The 23,442-nt window shown below is 41.9% G+C and overlaps 1 protein-coding gene across 2 annotated transcripts in view; it reads right to left on the reverse strand.

The window, feature by feature from the left end:
* Window positions 1-23,442, reverse strand: part of LOC144592593 (copine-3-like) — a 50,341-nt gene that overhangs the window by 21,605 nt on the left and 5,294 nt on the right. Inside the window, exons 2-8 of one of the 2 annotated variants that reach the window (XM_078397242.1) lie at window positions 13,789-13,925; window positions 12,591-12,770; window positions 11,259-11,333; window positions 7,617-7,688; window positions 7,394-7,477; window positions 5,495-5,584; window positions 544-642 (exon numbers count right to left, since the gene is read on the reverse strand). In XM_078397242.1, the coding sequence (XP_078253368.1) occupies window positions 544-642; window positions 5,495-5,584; window positions 7,394-7,477; window positions 7,617-7,688; window positions 11,259-11,333; window positions 12,591-12,770; window positions 13,789-13,917 (729 nt within the window). In that variant the 5' untranslated portion in view covers window positions 13,918-13,925. Of the gene's footprint in view, window positions 1-543; window positions 643-5,494; window positions 5,585-7,393; window positions 7,478-7,616; window positions 7,689-11,258; window positions 11,334-12,590; window positions 12,771-13,788; window positions 13,939-23,442 lie in introns of those variants that run through there. The other variant, XM_078397241.1, reaches the window with a different exon arrangement.

Below are 23,442 nucleotides of genomic sequence, written 5' to 3' on the forward strand. Positions count from 1 at the left end.
ATCATTTTTAAATAACGGTGTTGCTATTAGTATGTTATTGTGAAATCGCATTGGTTGCAGCCTAAATACATAGGCATGCAAAGTGGAGCATTTAAGAAATAAAGAGAAACTGTATTTAGTAAGGATAGACACAAAATGCTGGAGTAACTCGGCGGGACAGGCCGGATCTCTGGATTGAGGGAATGGGTGACATTTCGGGTCGAGACCCTTCTTCAGACTGTGTCAAGGGAGAGGGAGACAGAGATATGGAAGGGTAAGGTGTGACAACGAGAGATCAAAGGGGACGGAGATCAATGAAAGTGTACAATACATCAGTAAGGTTGTCAGATGTTGTGGGGAAAAGGTTGAGAGAGAATCATAGAACAGGCATGATTGAATGGCGTAGTAGACTTGATGGTCCGAATGGCCGAATTCTGCTCCTAAAACATATGAACTTAAAAACTTGGGTATTCCAAAAGAAAACATTATAGATTTATTTTCCTCTTTTTACAAAGAGTAAAGTAAAACAGCATAATTCTTCTGTATTATTAGATAATAACTCACTGGTGAAATATGTGATGCTACTTGCAACGTCTCCATATTGGTCTCGAACGTCCCTATCAGATCGTGTGATCCATCGTTGTCATAGTCGTAGCAGGTTACCTGAAAGGAAATCTTTGATGAGTAAATTGAAGTGCATAAGTTCAGCTTAGTTTAGTTTCAGCGCAGAAACAGGCCCTTCGGCACACCGATCCCCACACATTAACACTACCCTACACACACTAGTGACAATTTTACATTTATACCAAGCTCATTAACCTACGGACTTGTACAGTGCCCTCCATGATGTTTGGGACAAAGACCTGTCATTTATTTATTTGCCTCTCTACTCCACAATTTGAGATATGCTATCGATAAAAAATCACATGTGGTTAAAGTGTACATTGTCAGATGTTAATAAAGGCCATTTTTATACATTTTGGTTTCACCATGTAGAAATTACAGCAGTGTTTATACATAGTCCCCCCATTTCAGGGCACCATAATGTTTGGGACACAGCAATGTCATGTAAATGAAAGTAGTCATGTTTAGTATTTTGTTGCGTATCCTTTGCGTGCAATGGCTGCTTGAAGTCTGCGATTCATGGACATCACCAGTTGCTGGGTGTCTTCTCTGGTGATGCTCTGCCAGGCCTGAATTGCAGCCATCTTTAGCTTATGCTTGTTTTGGGGGCTAGTCCCCTTCAGTTTTCTCTTCAGCATACAAAACAAGCATGATCAATTGGGTTCAGATCGGGTGATCGATTTGGCCACTCAAGAATTGACCATTTTTTTAGCTTTGAAAAACTCCTTTGGTGCTTTAGCAGTATGTTTGGGATCATTGTCTTGCTGTAGAATGAACCGTCGGACAACGGGTTTTGAGGCATTTATTTGAACGAGCAGATAGGATGTGTCTATACGCTTCAGAATTCATTATGCTACTACCATCAGCAGTTGTATCATCAATGAAAATAAGTGAGCCAGTACCTTCAGCAGCCATACATGCCCAGGCCATAACACCCCCACCACCGTGTTTCACAGATGAGGTGGCATGCTTTGGATCTTGGGCAGTTTCTTCGCTCCTCCATACTTTGCTCTTGCCATCACTCTGATATAAGTTAATCTTCATCTCATCTATTCACAGGATCTTTTTCCAGAATTGTGGTTGCCCTTTTAAGTACTTCTTTTCACACTGTAACCTGGCCATCCTATTTTTGCGGCTAACCAGTGGTTTGCATCTTGCAGTGTAGCCTCTGTATTTCTGTTCATGAAGTCTTCAGCGGACAGAGGTCATTGACAAATCCACACCTGACTCCTGAAGAGTGTTTCTGATCTGTCGGCCAGATGTTTGGGGATTTTTCTTTATTAGAGAGAATTATTCTGTCATCAGCCTTGGAGGTCTTCCTTGGCCTGCCAGTCCCTTTGCGATTAGTAAGCTCACCAGTGCTCTCTTTCTTCTTAATGATGTTCCAAACAGTTGATTTTGGAAGCCTGTTTAGCTGATGTCTCTAACAGTTTTATTCTTGTTTCTCAGTCTCATAATGGCTTCTTTGACTTTCATTGGCACAACTTTGGTCCTCATGTTGATAAACAGGAATAAAAGTTTCCAAAGGTGATGGAAAGACTAGATACTGAGAGCTCTCTTATACCTGCATTAAAAGAGGCAATTAAACACACCTGAGCAATTACAAATGCCTGTGAAGCCGTGTGTCCCAAACATTATGGTGGCCTGAAATGGGGGGGGACTATGTATAAACACAGCTGTAATTTCCACATGGTGAAACCAAAATGTATAAAAATGGCCTTTAATAAAATCTGACAATGTGCACTTTAACTACACGTGATTGTTTTCAGTGGGTTGAAAATCGCAAATTGCGGAGTACAGAAGCAAATAAATAAATGATGGGTCTTAATCCCAAACATTATGAAGGGCACTGTACGTCTTTGGAGTGTGGGAGGAAACAGATCTCGGAGAAAGTACTGGCCAATGTAACTGCCAATTTAACAAAGGGCTTATGTTGGCATGGCACTTTGCTCTCTCGTGACAATAATGCCTTTGTTTCTGGTTAACTCAAATCCAAAAACACTAAATTATGATACACATAGCAAGTTTGGCGGTTCTTGGAAAGAGATACAGAGTTAAGATATTTCCGGTTAATAACACTTTAGTGGAAGCTTCCTGATGATTTAGAGATCACTGACTTGAAAGATTAACTGCATCTCCCTCCAAGATTGCTACCTTATTTGCTGGCACTTCAATACTTTAGGCTTTTACTTCAGATCAAGAGAAGATTGCTTTAAAGAGCACTTTAAAAAGCTCTCTGCCGGCTGGGATTTGGACAAAATTTCAATGTAAGCTTAAAAAGATGCTGCGCAATGTATTCCTACAATCTGCTATGCAAGATGTGTGTGCATTGACTAAACCAACCGTCAGGAATAGACGCTTGTCACAAACAACACAGCTCAAGTCTCACTGCAGAGATTATATTCCAATGGATGATATTTTCAACCAGTTAGCTGGAGTAAATAAATTCAATATTATATGGTACTTGTGAACACAAGTAACACGTTGATTAATAAAGGCAGCATTAAATGAGAATGGGAACTGGGTAGTGGCTGCTGAGGACCGGGGGAGGTGGATAAAGGGCCTCCTGGGGTATGAAGCACCATAACAGTATGTGGTGCAAGACCCTGGTAGCCAAGTGACAATGCCACACAATGGTCAATGGCAACAGCAGCACGCTCCCCAATTCAATGGCCAAAGGCAACGTCACCTGTGGAAACTGTGGGTCCGTCTGTCAAGGACAGATCTAGACAGCTACGGCAAGAATTGCAACCACAGATGAAACATTCCCCTCTCCAAGCAGGACAACGTCAAAATCAGTCTGAAGAAGGGTCTCCCCTCGACCCGAAACGTCACCCATTCCGTTTCTCCAGAGATGCTGCCTGACCCGCTGAGTTACTCCAGCATTTTGTGTCTGTCTTCGAGGGCAACGTCTAAGCCGCACCAACATCTCTCGCGAAGGGTCTCAATGCGACAGCTCTTCCTTTCCTCCAGAGTTGCTGTCTGACCCGTTGAGTAACTCCAGCTTTGAGTATACGGTTTAAACCAGCATCTGCAGTCTGAAGGAGGGGTTCAACTCGAAACGTCACTCATTCCTTCGCTCCAGAGATGCTGCCTGTCCTGCTGAGTTGCTCCAGCATTTGTGTCTATGTTCCTTCCTGCACCATCATCTCTCACAGATGGACAGGTGCGAACCCCAACCCCCAGATGAGAATGGTAGACACAAAATGCTGGAGTACCTCAGCGGGTCAGGCAGCATCACAGGGAGAGAATGGGTGACGTTGAGAATGATTGATTGAAAGATACAGCACGGAATCAGGCTCTTTGGTCCACCGTGTCCACCCGAATAATCGATCACCTGTTCACACCAGTTCTAACTTATCCCACTTTCACGTCCACTCCCTACACAGTAGCGGGAATTTATAATGCCCAATTAACCTGCAAACCCGCACATCTTTGGGATGTGGGAGGAAACCGGAGCACCTGGAGAAAACCCACGAGGTCACAGAGAGTACATGCAAATTCCCTGCAGACAGCACCCGAGGTCAGGATTGAACCCAGGTCACTGGTGTTATGAGGCAGCAGCTGTACCAGCTGTGCCACTGTGCCGAAAGGTTTGTTGCCAAAAGGTTTCAAGACTTATCAAGTTAATTGCCAACATGCACATGCTATGTGTCGGAAGGAACTGTAGATGCTGGTTTACACCGAAGATAGACACAAAATGCAGAAGGAACTCAACAGGGCAGGCAACATCTCTGGAGAAAAGGAAGGGTGACATTTCAGGTATGGCTGTTTACCTTTAAAGAGCAAAAATAAAAAAGTTTATATTTCTTAGGCTATCAAGTCACTTGTGTAACAGGAAGGGAATAAGAACCTGTGAAAGAAAGAGTTAAAACGGTCGTAGATCTTACACGTCACACTTGTATGCTTGTACACATTTGCTCAAGTCCAGTCAATTATTGGCCACTGATGCCGATCCAATGTTTCAATAAGTAACAGGTACTATAACAGCATTTAAAAAGCAGAGACAGGTACATTGTTAGGAAATGTTTAGAGGGATATGGGCCAAATGCAGGCAGGTGGGACTATCTTAGGTGGGGCAACTTGGTCAGCATGGACGAGTTGGGCCGAAGGGCCTGCTTCTGTACTATATGACTTTTAACAACCTCGAATACTATAAAAACCTATTTCGTTCACTCATGCCTTGCAGAATGAATGCTTAATCTGGTCTGGCCCAAAGTGGTTGACTCTTATGTGCCATCTAACATCATCTAGCAAACCATTCAGTTCAGACAATAAATGCTAACCTTGTTAGCAAAGCATAAGTTCATCAGTGATAAGAGCAGAATTAGGCCATTCGGCCCTTCATCTACGCCATTCAATCATGTCTGGTCTATATTTCCCTCTTAACCCCATTCTCCTGCCTTCTCCCCATAACCCCGGACACCCGTACTAATCATGGATCACAAAACAAAAGAATAAATGTTAAACTAAGATGCAAAGTATCAGGGGCGGTGCAGTGGTGCAGCGGCAGAGTTGCTGCCTTACAGTGCCTTAGAGAACCTGGGTTCAATCCTGACAACGGGTGCTGTCTGTACAGAGTTTGTCCGTTCTCCCTGTGACTGTGTAGATTTTATCTGAGTGCTCCGGTTTCCTCCCACACTCCAAAGACGTGCCGGTTTGTAGGTTAATTGACTGCGGTAAAAAAAAAGAGTAAATTGTCCCAAGTATGTAGGATATCGCTAGTGTAAGAAGTGATCGCTGTTCGGCGTGGACTCGGTAGGCCGAAGGGCCTGTTTCTGCGCTGTATTCCTAAAGTCTAAAGTACCGTTATACTGTTCAGTGAAGCGAATAAAGTTCAAGTTAATCTTTCAAAAGCATACTTGCATTGGTAGGTAAAAGTGAAAAATACCTTGATTGGCTTCCTCAAATCACTGTTACACAGTGTCTGCAAGGGAATTTTATACGGTTTCCAAGTGGGATTTAAATTTTTTTTCACCACCTGCAAATTACAAAAACAAAAGTTAATTCCACTGTAGATCACAAAAAAATATTTGTATTGTATCTTTTCTCCAATATTTAATTACCCAACTAGAAAGCATGAGGGATAACTTTATGGTTATACAGTTTTCGTTTAGCCCCAGAAAATTCTCAATGGGGATTGATAGCAATATTTATACTCCATTAAATTTACAGAATAAACATTGAAGGATTATTTTATTTCTTTACTCAAAAGGACGGTTTTACAAATGGCCAATTCAAATAATAAAATGTTTTAGTTTACAAACTCTATATTTACTAGGTAGACAAAAATACCCTATGATGCTCTCTTGGTCCGTCTGCTTACCTCCATAAATTACATATTTTCCAAAGCTTTACTGCCATTTTCTATTTCAAACATTCATCCATCTTTAGTCACAGGCCCCATTGCCTCTTGTTCAAATGTTCATCCACCTACACCCATACATCCTATCTGTATAACCACTTCAAGCTTAACATTCTTTGAAGGATTTATGTTCTCTGAATCATGGATCCCGTTTCTCCACACTCCGTTCATTCCACATCAACATCAATCTCTTCAGAAGATTAGGTTCCACTTGCATGATTTCCCCTCAAAGCAGTCGTTAAAAATCGATATACAAGCCATTGGTTACTCCTCCTAACATCATCATTGACTCAATATCTCCCTTAGTCTCATGATACCACTATAAGGCTCCACTGGATGCATCTCCAGGCAGAGATGTCTATGACTGATGCTACCCATCTGTGGGTATGAATATCCAGTGTCCAGGGTGAACAAAAATGGAGCTAGCACTCCTGCGGAACCCCTGTGCTGCAGACCACCCTTTCCGAGACCAGGTCCTTTGTCCTCACATACTGTGGTCGGTTGGTGAGGTAGTCCAGAATCTCAGAACCCTAACCTCAGACTGGGGCATGGGTTCACCTTCCAACAGGACAACGACCCTAAGCACACAGCCAAGACAACGCAGGAGTGGCTTCGTGACAAGTCTGTGAATGTCCTTGAGTGGCCCAGCCAAGGCCCAGACTTGAACCCGATTGAACATCTCTGGAGAGACCTGAAAATAACTGTGCATCGACACTCCCCATCCCACCTGACAGAGCTTGAGAGGATCTGCAGAGAAGAATGGGAGAAATTACCCAAATACAGGTGTGCCAAGCTTGTAGCGTCACACCCAAGAAGACTTGAGGCTGTAATCGCTTCCAAAGGTGCCTCAACAAAGTACTGAGTAAAGGGTCCGAATACTTATGTAAATGTGAAATTTCAGTTATTTCTTTTTAATTACTTTGCAAAAATTTCTAAACACCTGTTTTCGCTTTTTTATTATGGGGTATTGTGTGTAGATTGATGATAAAAAAAAGAATTTAATCCACTTTAAAATAAGGCTGTAACGTAACAAAATGTGGAAAAAGTGAAGGGGCCTTAATACTTTCTGAACGCACTATAGATGACTTTTCGGTTCTTCAGAGGAGGTGTTCTCCAGGGATATTGCCGATGTTATTCTAGCACTTTGTGTCCTTTTAGCCAGCATCTGCAGTTTTTTGTTTCCAAATATTTGGTGTTTATGTTTACCTGATATAACAATGACCCAATTTAGTCCAGACATTAGAAAACCGTACTTTGATATAAACCTCAACTTTCAACACTAATAAATTGATCAGGAAGAAGTGTTTTAAGAAAACACACCCACCTACAATAGATTTATATAGAATCATTCCGTAAAGTGGAGGGAGCATAAATATTGCCATGGAATATCTACAGTCATGAAGTCCTTCAGGAAACAGCTCTCACCTCAGTCCTATGTACCATTTGCCATTTCCCATCGGGAGACTGCTTACAAAACTCCAGATAAGGATCAGATTTCCCCCAAAAATCCTAGAACCACAAAATAAAAGCAAAATGTAGCATTTTATTTCCGGATTTAAAAATTAACACTGTAAATTATATACTTTGAATAGTCCAACATTACCTAACATTTAAAATGATCTAATATAATTTAAAGGGTGAATATTACCTTTTTATCTAGCTTGCGAGCTTGAACTTCAAAGTTAACCACTCGATTATCGTTTACTTCTTCTGCAAAAATCTACAGTGGGCAAAGACAAGAACATTTACTAAAACGTTACGTTTATCTTTCAATCTACCTGCTTCAGAAAAAATCCATTATTCACCCTTTGGCGCCAGGGGGACCGCATACGAGTGAATTTGGGAAATCTACTAGTAGGCAATCATCTATGCTGCCCTTTAATTGATTACATAGGAGACAAATACAGGTATGACCCTCATATTGCTCTCCGAGCTCCCAAACAAAATCACGTCTATTCAGCTCTTCCTAAATACGTGTATACATTTCTGTCTGCGTAATGTCCCTCTTATGAGTGGCATGGTGGCGCAGCGGTAGAGTTGCTGCCTTACAGCACCAGAGACCCATGTTTGATCCTGACAATGGGTGCTGTCTGTACAGAGATTGTACCTTCTCCCTGTGACCACGTGGGTTGCTCCAGTTTTCTCCCACAACCCAAAGACATGCGGGGTCGTAGGTCAATTGGTTTCTCAAAATTGTCCCAAGGGTGTAGGGTAAAAACTAGGTGGGCTCAAGGGCCTATTTCCACACTGTGTTATCATAATAAGGGTCTCGACCCGAAGCATCACCTGCTCCTTATCTCCAGAGATGCTGCCTGACCCACTGAGTACACTTGTGAACTGTTTATGTATGTGCTGTTATGTTTGTGTGCCATTGTATGTTCATTCTTAGTACGTGAACTGATGTACAGCACTTTGGTCAATGTGGGTTGTTTTTAAATGTGCTATATACAAATAAAATTGACTTGACTTGACTCCAACATTTTGGGTCCATCTTCAGTGTAAACCAGCATCTGCAATTCCTTCCGACACATCATTGAATGATTTCCTATCCACCTGATATTCTCTTGCCTTGATGGATCTCGGGCAAGATGCACATGGTGAATTTAATTACTGATGCCTGCCTTTGTTGAGTGATGTCTCTTGAGATATGTAAAGTGTTCCACATTTTAAAGTGTTTTGCCATGGACCTTTATTGACTGGAGCAGATTGGTGGAGGTCATTAGTTTTTTAGTATGTTAAGCACGCGGTCCATTTTCTGTTAAGTGCTTCAGCGAACAAGTAGACAATAACTTGCTCCGCTTTCAAAAGCACACATGAACGAGATGTGTTTATACTTGATGACTTAAGTTAGTTTATAAGTGTCCAATAGATTAGCCACAGATCAGCAGGAAACCTGAAGGAAATTAAAAGCTCTTCAATAAAAGAAGAAAAAGATTAAGAAGAGCTTGAGCAGCACGGTGACACAACGATAGAGTTGCTGCCTTACAGCGCCAGAGACCCGGACTATGGGTGCTGTCTGCACAGGGTTTGTACGCTCTCCTCGTGACCTGCATGAGTTTTCTCCGGGAGCTTCCACATTCCAAAGACGTACAGCCTAATTGGCTTGGGAAAATTGTCCCTAGCATGTGTGGGATAGTGTTAGTGTGTGGGGATCGCTGGTCGGCACGGACTCGGTGGGTCGAAGGGCCTGTTTCTGCGCTGCATCTCTAAACATTGGTCCAATAATGGGCTTGGCCACAGCCTGCATGGAGAACGAGTCTGCTGTGAACTTATAGGTTACGATCACAGATTGTACACGAGGATGATGCATTTCTTTAAGCAGCCACACTGAAGTGCTTCATGGAACCTCACATTTGAAGACATTGATGGCTTGAGCAAGATTAAAAAAAGGCCAGCTACAGTCATGGAGACTGGTGGGCAAATGAACCCCAAAATTAATGATGCCCGGTTCAAAGGCCATGGATAGGGCAGGTTTGGAGGACGATGGACCAAATACAGGCTAATGGGACTAATGTAGCTGGGACATGTTGGCCGGTGTGGGCAAGTTGGGTCGAAGGGCCTGTTTACACAATGTATCATTCTATGACTCTACGGTGGTGATTGCTGTTCCCTCCACATTTCCTGGACGTGACATGTGGTAAAAATATATTGTGGACTTCAGAGACAAATAGTTCTGAAAATCATATAATTAATAATGCTGATCCTTCTGCAGGACATTACACTCTTCCTCAGATTTAATATTGTAAGCACAACGCTGTCCAAAATCTTGAGTTCTCCTCACTTGAATTACCTTTTATAGGTTGCTCTGCCAGAATGCGTGTTTCCATAACATGAATTGGGCGGCACGGTAGCGCAGCGGTAGAGTTGCTGCTTTACAGCGAATGCAGCGCCGGAGACTCAGGTTCGATCCTGACTACGGGTGCTGCACTGTAAGGAGTTTGTACGTTCTCCCCGTGACCTGCGTGGGTTTTCTCCGAGATCTTCGGTTTCCTCCCACACTCCAAAGACGTACAGGTATGTAGGTTAATTGGCCGGGTAAATGTAAAAATTGTCCCTAGTGGGTGTAGGATAGTGTTAATGTACGGGGATCGCTGGGCGGCACGGACTTGGAGGGCCGAAAAGGCCTGTTTCCGGCTGTATATATATGATATGATATGATATGATATAACACGATTGATGAATTAGGGAACACTATTTGTATTATGTGGGCCGAATCGGTTAAAACACAATTACAATCAGTCAGTTTCATTTATTGTCACATGTACCGAGGCGCAGTGAAAAGCTTCGTTGCGTGCTAACCAGTCAGCAGAAAGCCAACACATGATAACAATCAAGCCATTTGCAGTGTATAGATGCATAAGGAAATAACGTTTAGTGCAAGGTAACACCAGCAATTCCGATCAAGGATAATCCAAGGGTCACCAAAGAGGTAGATAATAGTTCAGCACTGCTCTCTGGTTGTGGTATGGTGATTCAGTTGCCCAATAAAACTGGGAAGAAACAGTCCATGAATCTGGAGGTGTGCGTTTCCACACTTCTATACCATTTGTCTGATGGGAGAGGGGTGAAGAGGGAGTGGCCAAGGTGCCAGGGAACAATTTAAAAATTACTTTGAAATTGACATGCAAAACAAAAAAGCCATGGGGGGAAAAAAGAACAGTCTTGAGGATGAAAAAACAGTTTGCATGTAACCTCCCTACAGTAATCAGACGCCATTGCCTCTTAAGAACAGTCTGTCAATTTCACCGCAGGTGGCCATTAAGATTGGCAATTGCTTCTCTTCACACTTGAGCAAAAATAATCTATATAACAGGCAGCCTTCAGCATTTTTAGCTTGCAGAAATACAAATAAACATATAGCCATTAAAAGACCTTTATCTTTGAAAATCCTGCAGGGAACAAAAAAGCTTGTTACTGCGAGTCTAAAACTCTTTAGCCGCTAACCCTCTTTTCCCCATCGATGCAATTGTTTTATAACTTGACTTTCAAGAAAGTGAGGTTTCTTACGAACATAACAATCATGTTATGGCAGAACTACCTGCATTTTTCATTAACATACAAATTTTGTTAACAAATAAAAACTAAATTAATAAGATTGCACACTGTTCAAGTGTCGTGAAACAACGTGGATATCTTCTCAAATATAATAAGCAACCTGACCCTGAAACTTTCCAAGGAACCTGCATTCAGGCCGATTTGAATGAAGAACACCAGCAGTACAGCAGAGCATCATTAATTTTGGGGTTCATTTGCCCACCAGTCTCCAGCATCTAAAAGACTTTGGACTTACCGTGATTGTACCTTTCCCTGCCGGCTTTCCATTGTGCAACACAAGGGGTTTGGTCAATTTCTTGCCGGAAACAATCTGTCAAAAGATTTCAAATTTGTATTAATGCATTGATTAAAGCATATAATCCAAGCAAATCAACGGTGGCGCAGCGGTAGAGTTACTGCCTTACAGCGCCAGGGAGCCTGGTTCGACCCCCACTACGGAAGCTGCCTATACAGAGTTTGTACGTTCTCCCCATGACCTGCGTAGGTTTTCTCCGAGAGTTCGGGTTTCCCCCCACACTCTAAAGATGTACAAGTTTGTAGGTTAATTTTCTTCAGTAAATTTATAAAATTGCCCCTAAGGTGTGTAGGACAGTGTTAATGTGCAGGAATCGCTGGTAGGTACGGACTCAGTGGTCTGAAGGGCCTGTTTCGGCGCTGTATCTCTAAACTAAACTAACATATGATCCAATATTCCTCAAAAGTGGATTTTCCTCAGATATGCACATGTATTGCTGGGATGCTGGCCTGACCCACCGAGTTACTCCAGCACTTTGTATCTTTTCTTGTAAACCAGCATCAACAGTTCCTTGTTTCTACCTGCGCATGGATTTACTTGAAATTCAGCCAAAGCAAGACTCTAGATGCTCCTCTGTAGTAGTTTCAACGCATCATATATAATCTAAAAAATTCAGTTTCAACATAAGAGGCAGATACATGGTCCCAGAACAGTGTATTTAGTGCTACCGACTGCAAATGAATATTTTGAAATTCAAATTTCATGATAATTTCAAAGGTCATTGACCTTGAAGATGTCAAAAGCAGAATCATATTATTTTTGGGGCATCAGTTCAGGTTACCAAATACTTTATAATCATTCCTCTAAAAATGTCACATATTCCACACCATATGTTCAAACTTCTGACTTATGTTATTTTCAAAGTCTTTTGAGGCTCTAACTTGATTACATTAACATGCGAGGATAAATAGAACGAAACTCTTCATGAAGAGCACATTGGAACAATAACACAATAGCAGCTCTGCCACTTTCAATAAGCAGTAAAAATCCCCAAAACATTAGCACATCTTGAAACTTCATTACAAAAGCAATTTTCATGTTCTCATGTAAAGCTCGTACATAATTGTAGCATGGCTACAAATGAAAATTAATAAAAGCAAACTTCAGATGCTGGAAACCTGAAATAAAAAGAGAGAATGCCAGAAACACTTAGCAGGTCAGGCTGCATCTGAGGAGGGAGAACCAGAATTTTGGTTTCTGGTCCAACGTAATTTAATCCACTTGGTTAGTCAGTAGTTTATGGAAAAAAATAATAATAATAATTGTATTTACCTGGCCCAGAGTACATTCAATTTCCCCGAGGAAGTCATCATCACCCAGATCAAACGTTTCATTATCAATATCATAGACTCCAAATTTCAGCTTCTGGACTTGTTCAAAGTAATAATCTAACAGAAATTTCTTCGAAAATTTTGGATCAAGGCAGTTCTTAACCATTTCTGTGCGGCCAATCTAAGAAAGAATAAAGTCAACGAACTTCCAATGCAACAAAGTATTTGATCACTACTTACCGTACACATTCAGAACAAAGGGTCTGAAATCCAACAGAGTGAAAAAAAAGCAGAAATTCTAAACGACTTTAGACTTATTTAAAACAAAAATACACCAAAGCAACCCTAAGTAACTCAAAACTTTCTTCCCCCACAGTGGAAATGTCAAAGACCAGAGGGTAAATTTTTAAGGAGGGACAATGATTAAAGATGTGCTGGATAATTTTTTTTCACACACAGAGAGGGGTGGGTGGGTGGGTGGGTGCCTGTAACGCACTGCCACGGGTGGCAGTAGGGGCAGATACGATAATGGTATTGAAGAGGCTTTCAGATAGGCATGTGGATATGCAGGGAATGGAAGGACATGGATCAAGTGCAGGCAGAGGAGATTAGTTTAACGGCATTAGGTTCGGCCCGGACATTGTGTGCCAAATGGCCTGTTGGGGAGAAGGCAGGAACGGGGTACTGATTGAGAATGATCAGCCATGATCACATTGAATGGCAGTGCTAGCTCGAAGGGCCGAATGGCCTCCTCCTGCACCTATTGTCTATTGTCTTATGCTGTTCTATGTTCTGTACGACAGTCAAGTAAATGTGTCAAATCTCAGCCAGGTTCAAAGGTGAGATATTACAGCAGGATCTTGAATCTATGTCAGCCTCAGTTATAGAATGCAGCTGTTTAAAACTATTAACCTCCAGAGATAAGCAGGAAGTAACTCGACTAAATCTCGAGATACAGCAGTAGTTTTCATATTTCATGCACATTTCAATATATTTTCATTTCCAACCTGAAGCAAATAATCAATCTCCATGAGATCTACCATTTTATTCCATTGTACTACAAAATGAATTGGCAGCAGTTTAAAGCTAAGACCACGTCATTTTTATGCAGTTAGCAATCCATATAAACATCTTTTTTTATTGGGATGAATGCTAATAGTTCCCTTTCACCGAGAAAGATGTTCAGCCATATTCCTTACCTCAACCCATTGGTTTCCACCAGTATTTAGAAGGAGTGCACAGAGTGGATCTGATTTAGAGAAGACATCTTTATCCAGTAGATTTTCACAGGAGATACTTAGTTCAACCTTGCTCACACAGTCTGCCATCTGCAAACCTGCAAAAAACATACGTGATGGTAGACTACAAATACATATTATAAGCTTTATTAAAATTCATTAAAAGGTAAATGGCCACATATAGAACATGATAATTTCCATCAAACCTAAAGGGAACTAAACCTAAAGGGAATTCTGTCGGAACAAGGGTTCCCACCTGAAACATCACCTACACCTTTTCTCCAGAGATGCTGCCTTGATCCGCTGAGTTACTCCAGCATTTTGTGTCGATCGAAAGGGAACTGAAGGTTGTCATTAAAACAACTTTGAGACTTTGACTTTGAGAACTTCCAACACTTTTTTGGATCAAGATTAACAGCCAGAGTCTCAGAACAATAAAATGTTCATTTCTATGAGAAAGAGACCACTTCTTATATCCAAGAAGCTATCTTTCAATGAAGGTAGGCAGCTATTTTCAGTTCATCTTCACCAAATTTTCCCATCTGAAGAAAAGTGTGTTTCAAGATCAAGTCTGTAAGCCAGATGCAAAACCAATGCTCCATCAGGTAGCAGCGACCTCTGTCCTTCTACATGCTTCTGAGGTGTGGACTACCTACAGCTACGGATTCAAGGCCCAGAAAAATGATGTTTACACAGTCTCCGAAACATCCTCCGAATTCAGTTTTAGGATAATTAAACTAATGTCACAATTCCCCAGCATTGCGATTCTAATTTCACTCTGCCAGGTCCATTGGTTGGGCAACATTATTCACATGCCAGCCACCACACTTCAAAAGTAGATGCTCTGTTCTGAGTTCTGTCACAGGAAAATATTACAGGTGAACAGAGAGAAAACCACCTTGCGAACAGAAAATGTACCAGTCCATCCATTGGACAGGTATATGCATAGGAAAGGTTTAGACTGATGTGGGCCAAACTCGGCAAGGTGAGATTAGCGTGGATGGGGGATCTTGGTCGGCCTGGGCAAGTAGGCCCGAAAGGCCTGTTTCCGTATGGCTCTCTGACTCTGACGGACTCCTATGTGTCCATGGCACACAGGTGCTCGAGGTAGAGAGAAAGAGCTTTCAGGTTGGCACTGAGAGTCCCAGAGTGCACACATCAGGGGTTTAAAGAAGCCCAGTATAAACAGCAGGTGGAGCACATCAACTTACTGACTACACACCCACTTACAGTGAAGTCTGCTGTTCCCACACCAGACTCATCAGTCACTTCAGAACCTTCAAAAACATAGTGGAAATTATCCCCAATGCCAACAGACTGCATAAGAGAGAATCAAGGTGCCATTCAGGGTAATGAATGGTTAGGTTACTATTTATTAGGCAGTGGGCAAAATGCCCTCTGTTGCTCAATGATCAGGGTTAGGGTTGGTTTTGCATCCGATTTACAAACTTGATCTTTAAATACCCTTTTCTTTGACCCAACATGCCCACACCGGCCAACATGTCCCATCTACACTAGTCCCATCTACACTAGTCCCACCTGCCTGGGTTCGGCCCATATCCCTCTAAACCTTTCCTATCCTTGTACCTGCCCAAGTGTCTTTTAAATGACATTAAAGTGCCCGTCTCAAGTACCTCCGATGGCAGTTCGCTCCATTTACCTACCGCCAACCACACTGGAACAGGATTAGGGAGAAAGAAGAAAAAGCAATTATCAGCCACGGATTTGACATCAAATAAACGGATGCCAGGTGAAAAAATGATTATACTCTCATCTGAAATGTGTAGTTAAGTCACCAGAAAGGTGCAGCTGATTAAATAACTCCAGCAATGACACAAATATTCTCATTTAAAAAAAAACTTAGTGAGAAAGTGACAGAAATAAGTAGAAGCAAAAGAGTGTCTCACAAATCTAAAATGCCAGTTGTTTTTTTTTTAAAAAGAAAAACCCTCCAGAATGATTTTTTTTCCATTAGAAAATTCTGGTCAAATAAGCAGCAACATGTTGTGACTGCATGTAGACTGTTTGCTGTACAATCATGTTTTCTGGGGATGGATAAGGTGGCGGGGAGTCCTTTCCCGTACTGTTTATTTTCAATCATTTGTACATCAAACAGTGAGGGAGAAATTTATGTCATCAGACACACGCCAATGTCATCAACAAACAAGAATATCATCCCCTCTTTCGGTTCAGCAAATTAATTATCTATAAAATTACCACATAGAGGGGAATTTTGGGTTCCAAGTCCATAGCTCCCTGAAAGAGGCAATACAAGAACTTTTAAGCATTAAAGATGGCATGCGCTATGCTCGCCTACATTGAGAAGGCACTGAGTATAAGGGTCAGGAAGTCATGTTGCAGCTTTATAGGACTTTGGTTAGGCCTTACTTGGAATACTGCGTGAAATTCTGGTTGCCCATTAGAAGCAAATATAATACTTTATTGTCACATGTGAGAAGTCACAGTGAAATTCTTTGCTTGCATACCATACCGACATACCATACCGAGGTATGCAAATAGTCACCTATAAAGGGCGCTTACAAGGTTACAAATCCCCCCCGCGAAAGTTCCTGCTTTGTTCTCTCCCCCCCCCCCCACACGGTGGTCCCCCCACGCCAGGTCCCCAGTGTCCATTGTTCTACACCCCCCCTCCGCCCCACACACACACACACGGTGGTCCCCTCCACAACGGTTTCTCCTTACAGGAAGTGTATGGATGCTTTGGAGAGGGGGCAGAAGAGCTTTCCCAGAATGCTTCCTGGATTAGAGGATATCAACTATACGGAGAGACACAAAATGCTGGAGTAACCCCGCGGGTTATAACGAGCTACAAGGAGAGGTTGCTCAGACTGGGACTGTTTGCTCTGGAGCTTCGGACACTGAGGGGAGACCTGATAGAAGTGTATAAAATTATGAGATGCATAGATAAGCTGGATGGTTAGTTACCAGGATGTAAATGCCAAAGACTAGAGGGCATAGCTACAAGATGAAAGCGCAAAGTTTAAAGGAGATGTAGAGGACAAGTTTTTTTTTTAATGCAGAGGGAGGTTGGGTGCCTAGAATGTGCTGCAAGGAGTGGTGGTGGAGGCAGATACAATATTGGCAATATGAGGCTTTTAGATAGATGCATGAATATGCAGGGAATGGAGGGGTATGGATCATTTGCAGGTAGATGAGGCTGGTTTCGCTTGGCATCATGTTCGGCACAGACATGGTGGGCCGAAGGGCCAGTTCTTGTGCTGGATGTTTCTTGATCTACAAGTACTGTTGGATGATGACCCAGACCGTGAACTGGTCTGCCTATCTTTAGAAGAGCAAGACAATCATAGATATTTTGTGAGTGACCCTTAGTTACCTTCATCCTCCTCACCAGCACAGGAAACAACCAGTTTCAACTCATTTGAGTCACCTACTGTGTATATCTGTACACTTTTTAAAAAAACAGTAAACTGGATACATCAGATTTTAACACACTTCAAATCTGACACTGGAACTTGTTAAAGGCTGTGGAGACCTGTACTGTTCATTCCAAGAATAATGGTATTAAATTGCATAATGAACTATTTCTGTGCAGCCAGCATTTCTTTCTCACATCTATCTCAATTGATTTTTTTTTTTAAATCTTAATTCATTATATAATTTCATATAATTGTATTGTGCTTAGCCACCCAATGGATTAACACCGACACTGCATTTTCATCTTTGGTTCTCACGTCTAGAATGCTTTCTCGTTTTACACAGGTGGACCTTCTGTTTGTTTACAATACAATCCATGTTACAATAGGATGATGTTAATTTACACAAGAGGTGATCAGATAACATTACTGCGCGCCACATTCCAGTGTGATAAAATGTGTCACGCGATAACATCAAGATCTGAACCCTCCGTCTCAAATAACTACACATTTGCTAACATGTGGTGCAATGTAACCAGCAAAGTAAAAATAGCACTGCTTTTTCTAATATAGTGACTGGGGAACAATTACAATTCTTTGTTTTTTATCTGAAATCACAGACCTTCAAGATCAGACTAACCTAATGTTGTACCTTTTAATCAGTGACAAATGATTGCAAGCAAATTTCCACACCAAGTAAATTTCCTTCACAAATAATTATTTCGTTTTTCTAGCGAAGAGAAACAGGTTAATGAACAAACAATTTTTACTCTGCCATTTTTGCTTTTTATGAATATTTAATTAAAAATGCTGCCTCTCAAACCACAAAATATTAATTGGATAATATACACATGATTGAACTTTTAAGCAGTAAAGGATCTTAAGTGATGGTGAAGGTAGATTTGAACAAAGTCGGCACAATATTAGGTACAGGAAGGAACTGCAGATGCCAGTTTACACCGAAGATAGACACAAAACAGAACATAGGTTTAAGGTGAAGGGGAAAAGATTTAATAGGAATCTGAGGGGTAACTTTTTTTGCACAAAGGGTGGTGGATGTATGGAACAAGCTGCCGGAGGAGGAGGTTGAGGCAGGGACGTTTAAGAAGCAGTTAGACAGGTACACAGAAAGGACAGGTTTGGAGGGATATGGGCCAAACGCAGGCAGGTGGGACTAGTGTAGATTAGTTTAAAGATACAGCACAGAAACAGGCCCTTTGGCCCACCCAGTCAGCGCATACCAGCGATCAGCCCGCGTATTAATGCTATCTACACAGACTAGGGATAATTTTCACATACACCAAGCCAATTAACCTACATACCTCTACGTCTTTGGAGTGTGGGAGGAAACCAAAGATCTTACGCGGTCACGGGGAGAACGTACAAACTCTGTACAGACAGCACCTGTAGTCAGGATCGAACCCGGGTCTCTGGCGCTGCAAGCACTGTAAGGCAGCAACTTTACCGCTGCGCTACCGTGCCGTCCTGTGTAGCTGGGACATGTTGGCTGGTGTAGGCCAAAGGGCCTGTTTCCACGCTGTATCACTCTATAACTATGACAAAATGCTGGAGTAAGTCAGCAGACAGGCAGCATCTCTGGAGAGAAGGAATGGGTGACGTTTCAGGTCGAGACCCTTCTTCAGATATTAATTGACAATATTAGATGCAACTGATCAGCCAGTGATTGATTATGGAACTTGAAGCCAAAGATAATTCTGACCCTGAAAGTATTAAAAATAAGGAAGCCTTGGCTTATCCTCACTTAATATTGGACAATCATTTTAGTCAATCAGATAGATGGTTGCACTTCAGAAGTGCTTGAAGGATGCACAATTAGATAACAATACAGGAAATAATACAAGCATAACCACGTTCTGAAAAAACGGTACCTTTTCCACTGGTTCCCTTTTATCTTGATAGTTATAAACTAAAAACAACAGAATTATCAAACATTATTTTCCTTTGATAAATAATGGCAGTTCCCAATACTACTATTCTTTCCCATGTTCTGTGTAAACACTCGCTTAATAATAGATTCAGGAACTGTTCCTCCTACTGACACGAGATTAACTGGCCTTCAGTTTCCGTGTTTCTCTTTCTGTCCATTCTTAAATGGTGGGGTTACATTTACCACCTTCCAATGTACAGGAACCATCCAATGACCTATGGAAATTTGGAAGATGACAACCATTGACTCCACTCTCCAAAGCCACCTCTTTCAATACCTTGGGTTGCAGATCAGTGTGCCTTGTCAATTCATTAATCAAAAATATATTGAATTTACCATTAATTGCTTTTCACCTCATTGACTCTAGATCCATGTCCACAAGATCTTTGTCTTCATGAAAACAGACAATATGTTTAATTTCTCTGTCATTTCCTTATTCTCTAAGACAACTTCTCATCTCAGTCTGTAACAAAACATGTTAACTTGAGAATTAAATAAGTACTTGATGGTTGGTGTGGAATCAGCGTAACAGGGCTGTTTCTGTGTAGAAAGAAACTGCAGATGCTGGCATAAAAAAAGACAGACAAAAAGACGCAAAGTGCTGGAGTAACTCAGCAGGTCAGGCAGCATCTCTGGGTGACATTTCAGGTCGGGACCCAATGACTATCGTATTACCTTGATAAATGAAATTCCAAATATCTTATTTATATTTTGCTCTACATTGCCGCTGCTGTTCTGGGAACCTATAGATAACTCTCACGTGAGACAAGATGGCATGGACACAACAGGTCAAAGGGACTCCTTCTGTGTCGTTATGAATAAGCAACCCATTGCAAATGGTGAACATGTCATGGAGAGAATGGCAAATGGATTCATTTAAAAACAAAACTATAGGGATGGACAGTAGCAAGTAGATTGCGTCTTCAGGTATGGATAGTAGCAGGGAAATTGTGTAGGTGAGTATTAGAATCTGGGGAAATCTTTCAAAGTTAATGATTTCAAATGCGTGGGAAGCAACTGCAGATGCTGATTTACAACAAAGAGAGACACAAAATGCTAGAGTAACTCAGCGGGTCAGGCAGCATCTCTGGAGAGAAAGAATGGGCAATTTTTCTCCTCAGACGCTGCCTGGCCTGCTGAGTTATGCCAGCATTTTGTCAATCTAATGGGTTAAAATGTTGAGGATAGTGAGAATTTGACCTCTCTTTCACGGGTGCAAATTCACAAGAGCAGCGATCCCCATATATTAACACTAGCCTACACACACTAGGGACAATTTTTCTTCACATTTTACCAAGCCAATTTACCTCTAAATCTGTACGTCTTTGGAATGTGGGAGGAAACCGAAGATCTCGGAGAAAACCCACGCAGGTCACGGGAAGAACATACACCGGGCGGCACGGTGGCGCAGCGGTAGAGTTGCTGCCTTAGAGCGAATGCAGCGCCGGAGACTCGGGTTCGATCCTGTCTACGGGCGCCGTCTGTACGGAGTTTGTACATTCTCCCCGTAACCTGCGTGGGTTTTCTCCGAGATCTTCGGTTTCCTCCCACACTCCAAAGATGTGCAGGTTTGTAGGTTAATTGGCTGGGCAAATGTTAAAAAATAAATTTAAAAATTGTCCCTAGTGGGTGTAGGATAGTTAGTGTGTGGGTATCGCTGGGCGGCGCGGACCCGGTTGGCCGAAGGGCCTGTTTCTGCGCTGTATCTCTAAATCTAAATCTAAACTCCGTGCAGACAGCACCCATAGTCGGGATTGAACCCATGGCTCTGACGCTGTAAGGACTGTAACGCAGTAACTCCACCGCTGCGCCACTGTGCCGCCCTAATGGATTTAGAGTAGGCTCTACATAGAATAGAAATAATGAAAATTAATCATCGTGCATCATGAGATTTCTAAGGTTCCAAATGAGTGAAGTAAACAAAAGTAACCATTCACTGGCTCTGTTCTGTTTCATGTATTCATCATCTTTCATTTTAAGGACAGAGTAAACCCATTCAAAACAATGGCCTAATCTGTACAACCCACAGCTGCCAGCTACAACAGATCAGTGAAATGTCTACGTAGAAACAAGGAACTGCAGATGCTGGTTCACAAAAGAAAATGCAAAGTGCTGGAGTAACTCAGTAGGTCAGGCAGCATCTCTGGAGAACATGGTCTCAGACTAGTAAACTGTTCATCTTCTATTTTCCGCAGCACAGGTCACTTCCTCAAAAACGTTTCATAAAGTGGCCAATCATTATTCACCTCTACACATTGAGATGATTCTGATTAGCTTGAATTTTTCTGCCATAATACCTTTCATAATTGCATCACCTGACTGGCTTACAAGGCGGATAAAGGCCCTTCAGCCCACCGAGTCCACGCCAACCAACGATCGCCTTACACTCAGGGGATCGTCAGGGGATATGGGGAGAAGGCATACTGATTGACGGGGTACTGATTGAGAATGATCAGCCATGATCACATTGAATGGTGGTGCTGGCTCGAAGGGCCGAATGGCCTACTCCTGCACCTATTGTCTATTGTCTACATTAGCACCATCCTACACACTAGGGAAAATTTACAATCTTTACCAAAGCCAATTAACTTACAAACCTGTGCTCTATTGGAGTGTGGGAGGAAACCAGAGCACCGGGGAAAACCCACGTGGTCACGGGGAGAAGGTACAAACTCCGTACAGACAGCACCCGTTGTCAGGATCGAACCTGGGTCTCTGGCGCTGAAAGGTATCAACTCTACTGCTGCACCACCTTGCCAGTGGGAGCCATCTGCATTGGAAAGTCGTCCACAACCTAAAGATCTGACATAATATCCATGGGATATATATGAGCAGAAGAAACTCAAACATGTCTCACAGTACCAGGCATCATTTTACTGTACAAAAACCAATCAATTTCTATTGGCAGTGCTGCACCAGATAACAGAAATGGATATAGGCAGCTAAAATATTTAATCCTCTCTGATTCACTAAAGACCTAAGATATAAATATTATCAGGCCTTTACCGCCCAATCTAATTAAAATTCAGAATAACACTTCTTGCATTGTCCCAAAACAAAACCACTGCATTTACTTGTGCCGAATCCCCATTGGCAAGTGCTAATAAAAACTGAAAACATCATTATATGAGAAAGGATTTTTGATCTGAAGTACCAAATGTTTTACCTCCACTTTCATTTCTACATTTGCTTTCAATTTTTTTATCTATAAAATTTTTGCTTTTCACTTTCTAATTAAAACTAGACCAAGTGGACCCGATGGGCCCAAAACTCTCCTGCATTAGTGCAGCACCCTCTCCTGTCCCCCCTCCCCTCCCCCTCCCTCCTTCCCCTCTACCCCACCCCCTTATCTTCCCTCCTCCCCCCCCCCTCCCTCCCTTCCTCCTCCCCCCCTCCCTCCCTCGGAGATAGATTTAAACTTTAAAATGTGAATAACTTTTAAAATATAACACCGATGTCAATGAAACTTCTTCCATTAGCACTAAAGGGACGACGGTGAGTAAAGTGGGCCTAAAATTGTTGCGCTATCGTGCACCATTTTGGCTGTAGCTCAGGAACAAACAAACAAACAAACAAACGAGAGTTTTAGTATTTAGATTGTTTGTTGGGAGTTTTATACTGTTGGATGGCACAGAAGTCCTTAAAGCCTTAAGTAAAAAATCCAGTCAAAGACAAGATTTTTGAAAATACCCAGGAGAAAGGAACAATGCTGATGACAACGTTAAAATTTAGAAAATAGTCCAGAAGTAAACTTTGAATTTGTTACTGCATCTTATGAATATTCCTTGAATTAGATGCTACAGTAAGAGTAACCAGGAAACAGTAAATGCTTTAGCCTAGAGATACAGCATGGAAACAGGCTCATCAAGTCCACGCCAACCACAATCACCCATACACTAGTTTCATCCTACGCACTAGGGACAATTTATGGAAACCAATTAACCTACAAACCTGCACATCTTTGGAATGTGGGAGGAAACCAGAGCACCCGGAGAAAAACCATGTGATTTAAAAAACTGGGCCAGTTTGCGTTTCTGCCATAAACCATATAGGCCTGTATTTGGGACAAATAATTAGATATGCACTATGCTCAGGTAATTCATTTTGATTACACCTTTAGCTCCCTTTCCTTTGCTGGTCAACCCCAGCCATCGAGTCCCATACAGAACCTTGTTCCTTCCTAGGGCAACAATCTGGCAGAGGCCAAACCAGAGTCAATGGATATTTTTAAGATGGAAATTGATAGATTCTTGATTAATATGGGTGTCGGGT

This window comes from Rhinoraja longicauda, chromosome 4, assembly GCF_053455715.1.
Source record: "Rhinoraja longicauda isolate Sanriku21f chromosome 4, sRhiLon1.1, whole genome shotgun sequence".
Lineage (NCBI taxonomy): Eukaryota > Metazoa > Chordata > Chondrichthyes > Rajiformes > Arhynchobatidae > Rhinoraja > Rhinoraja longicauda.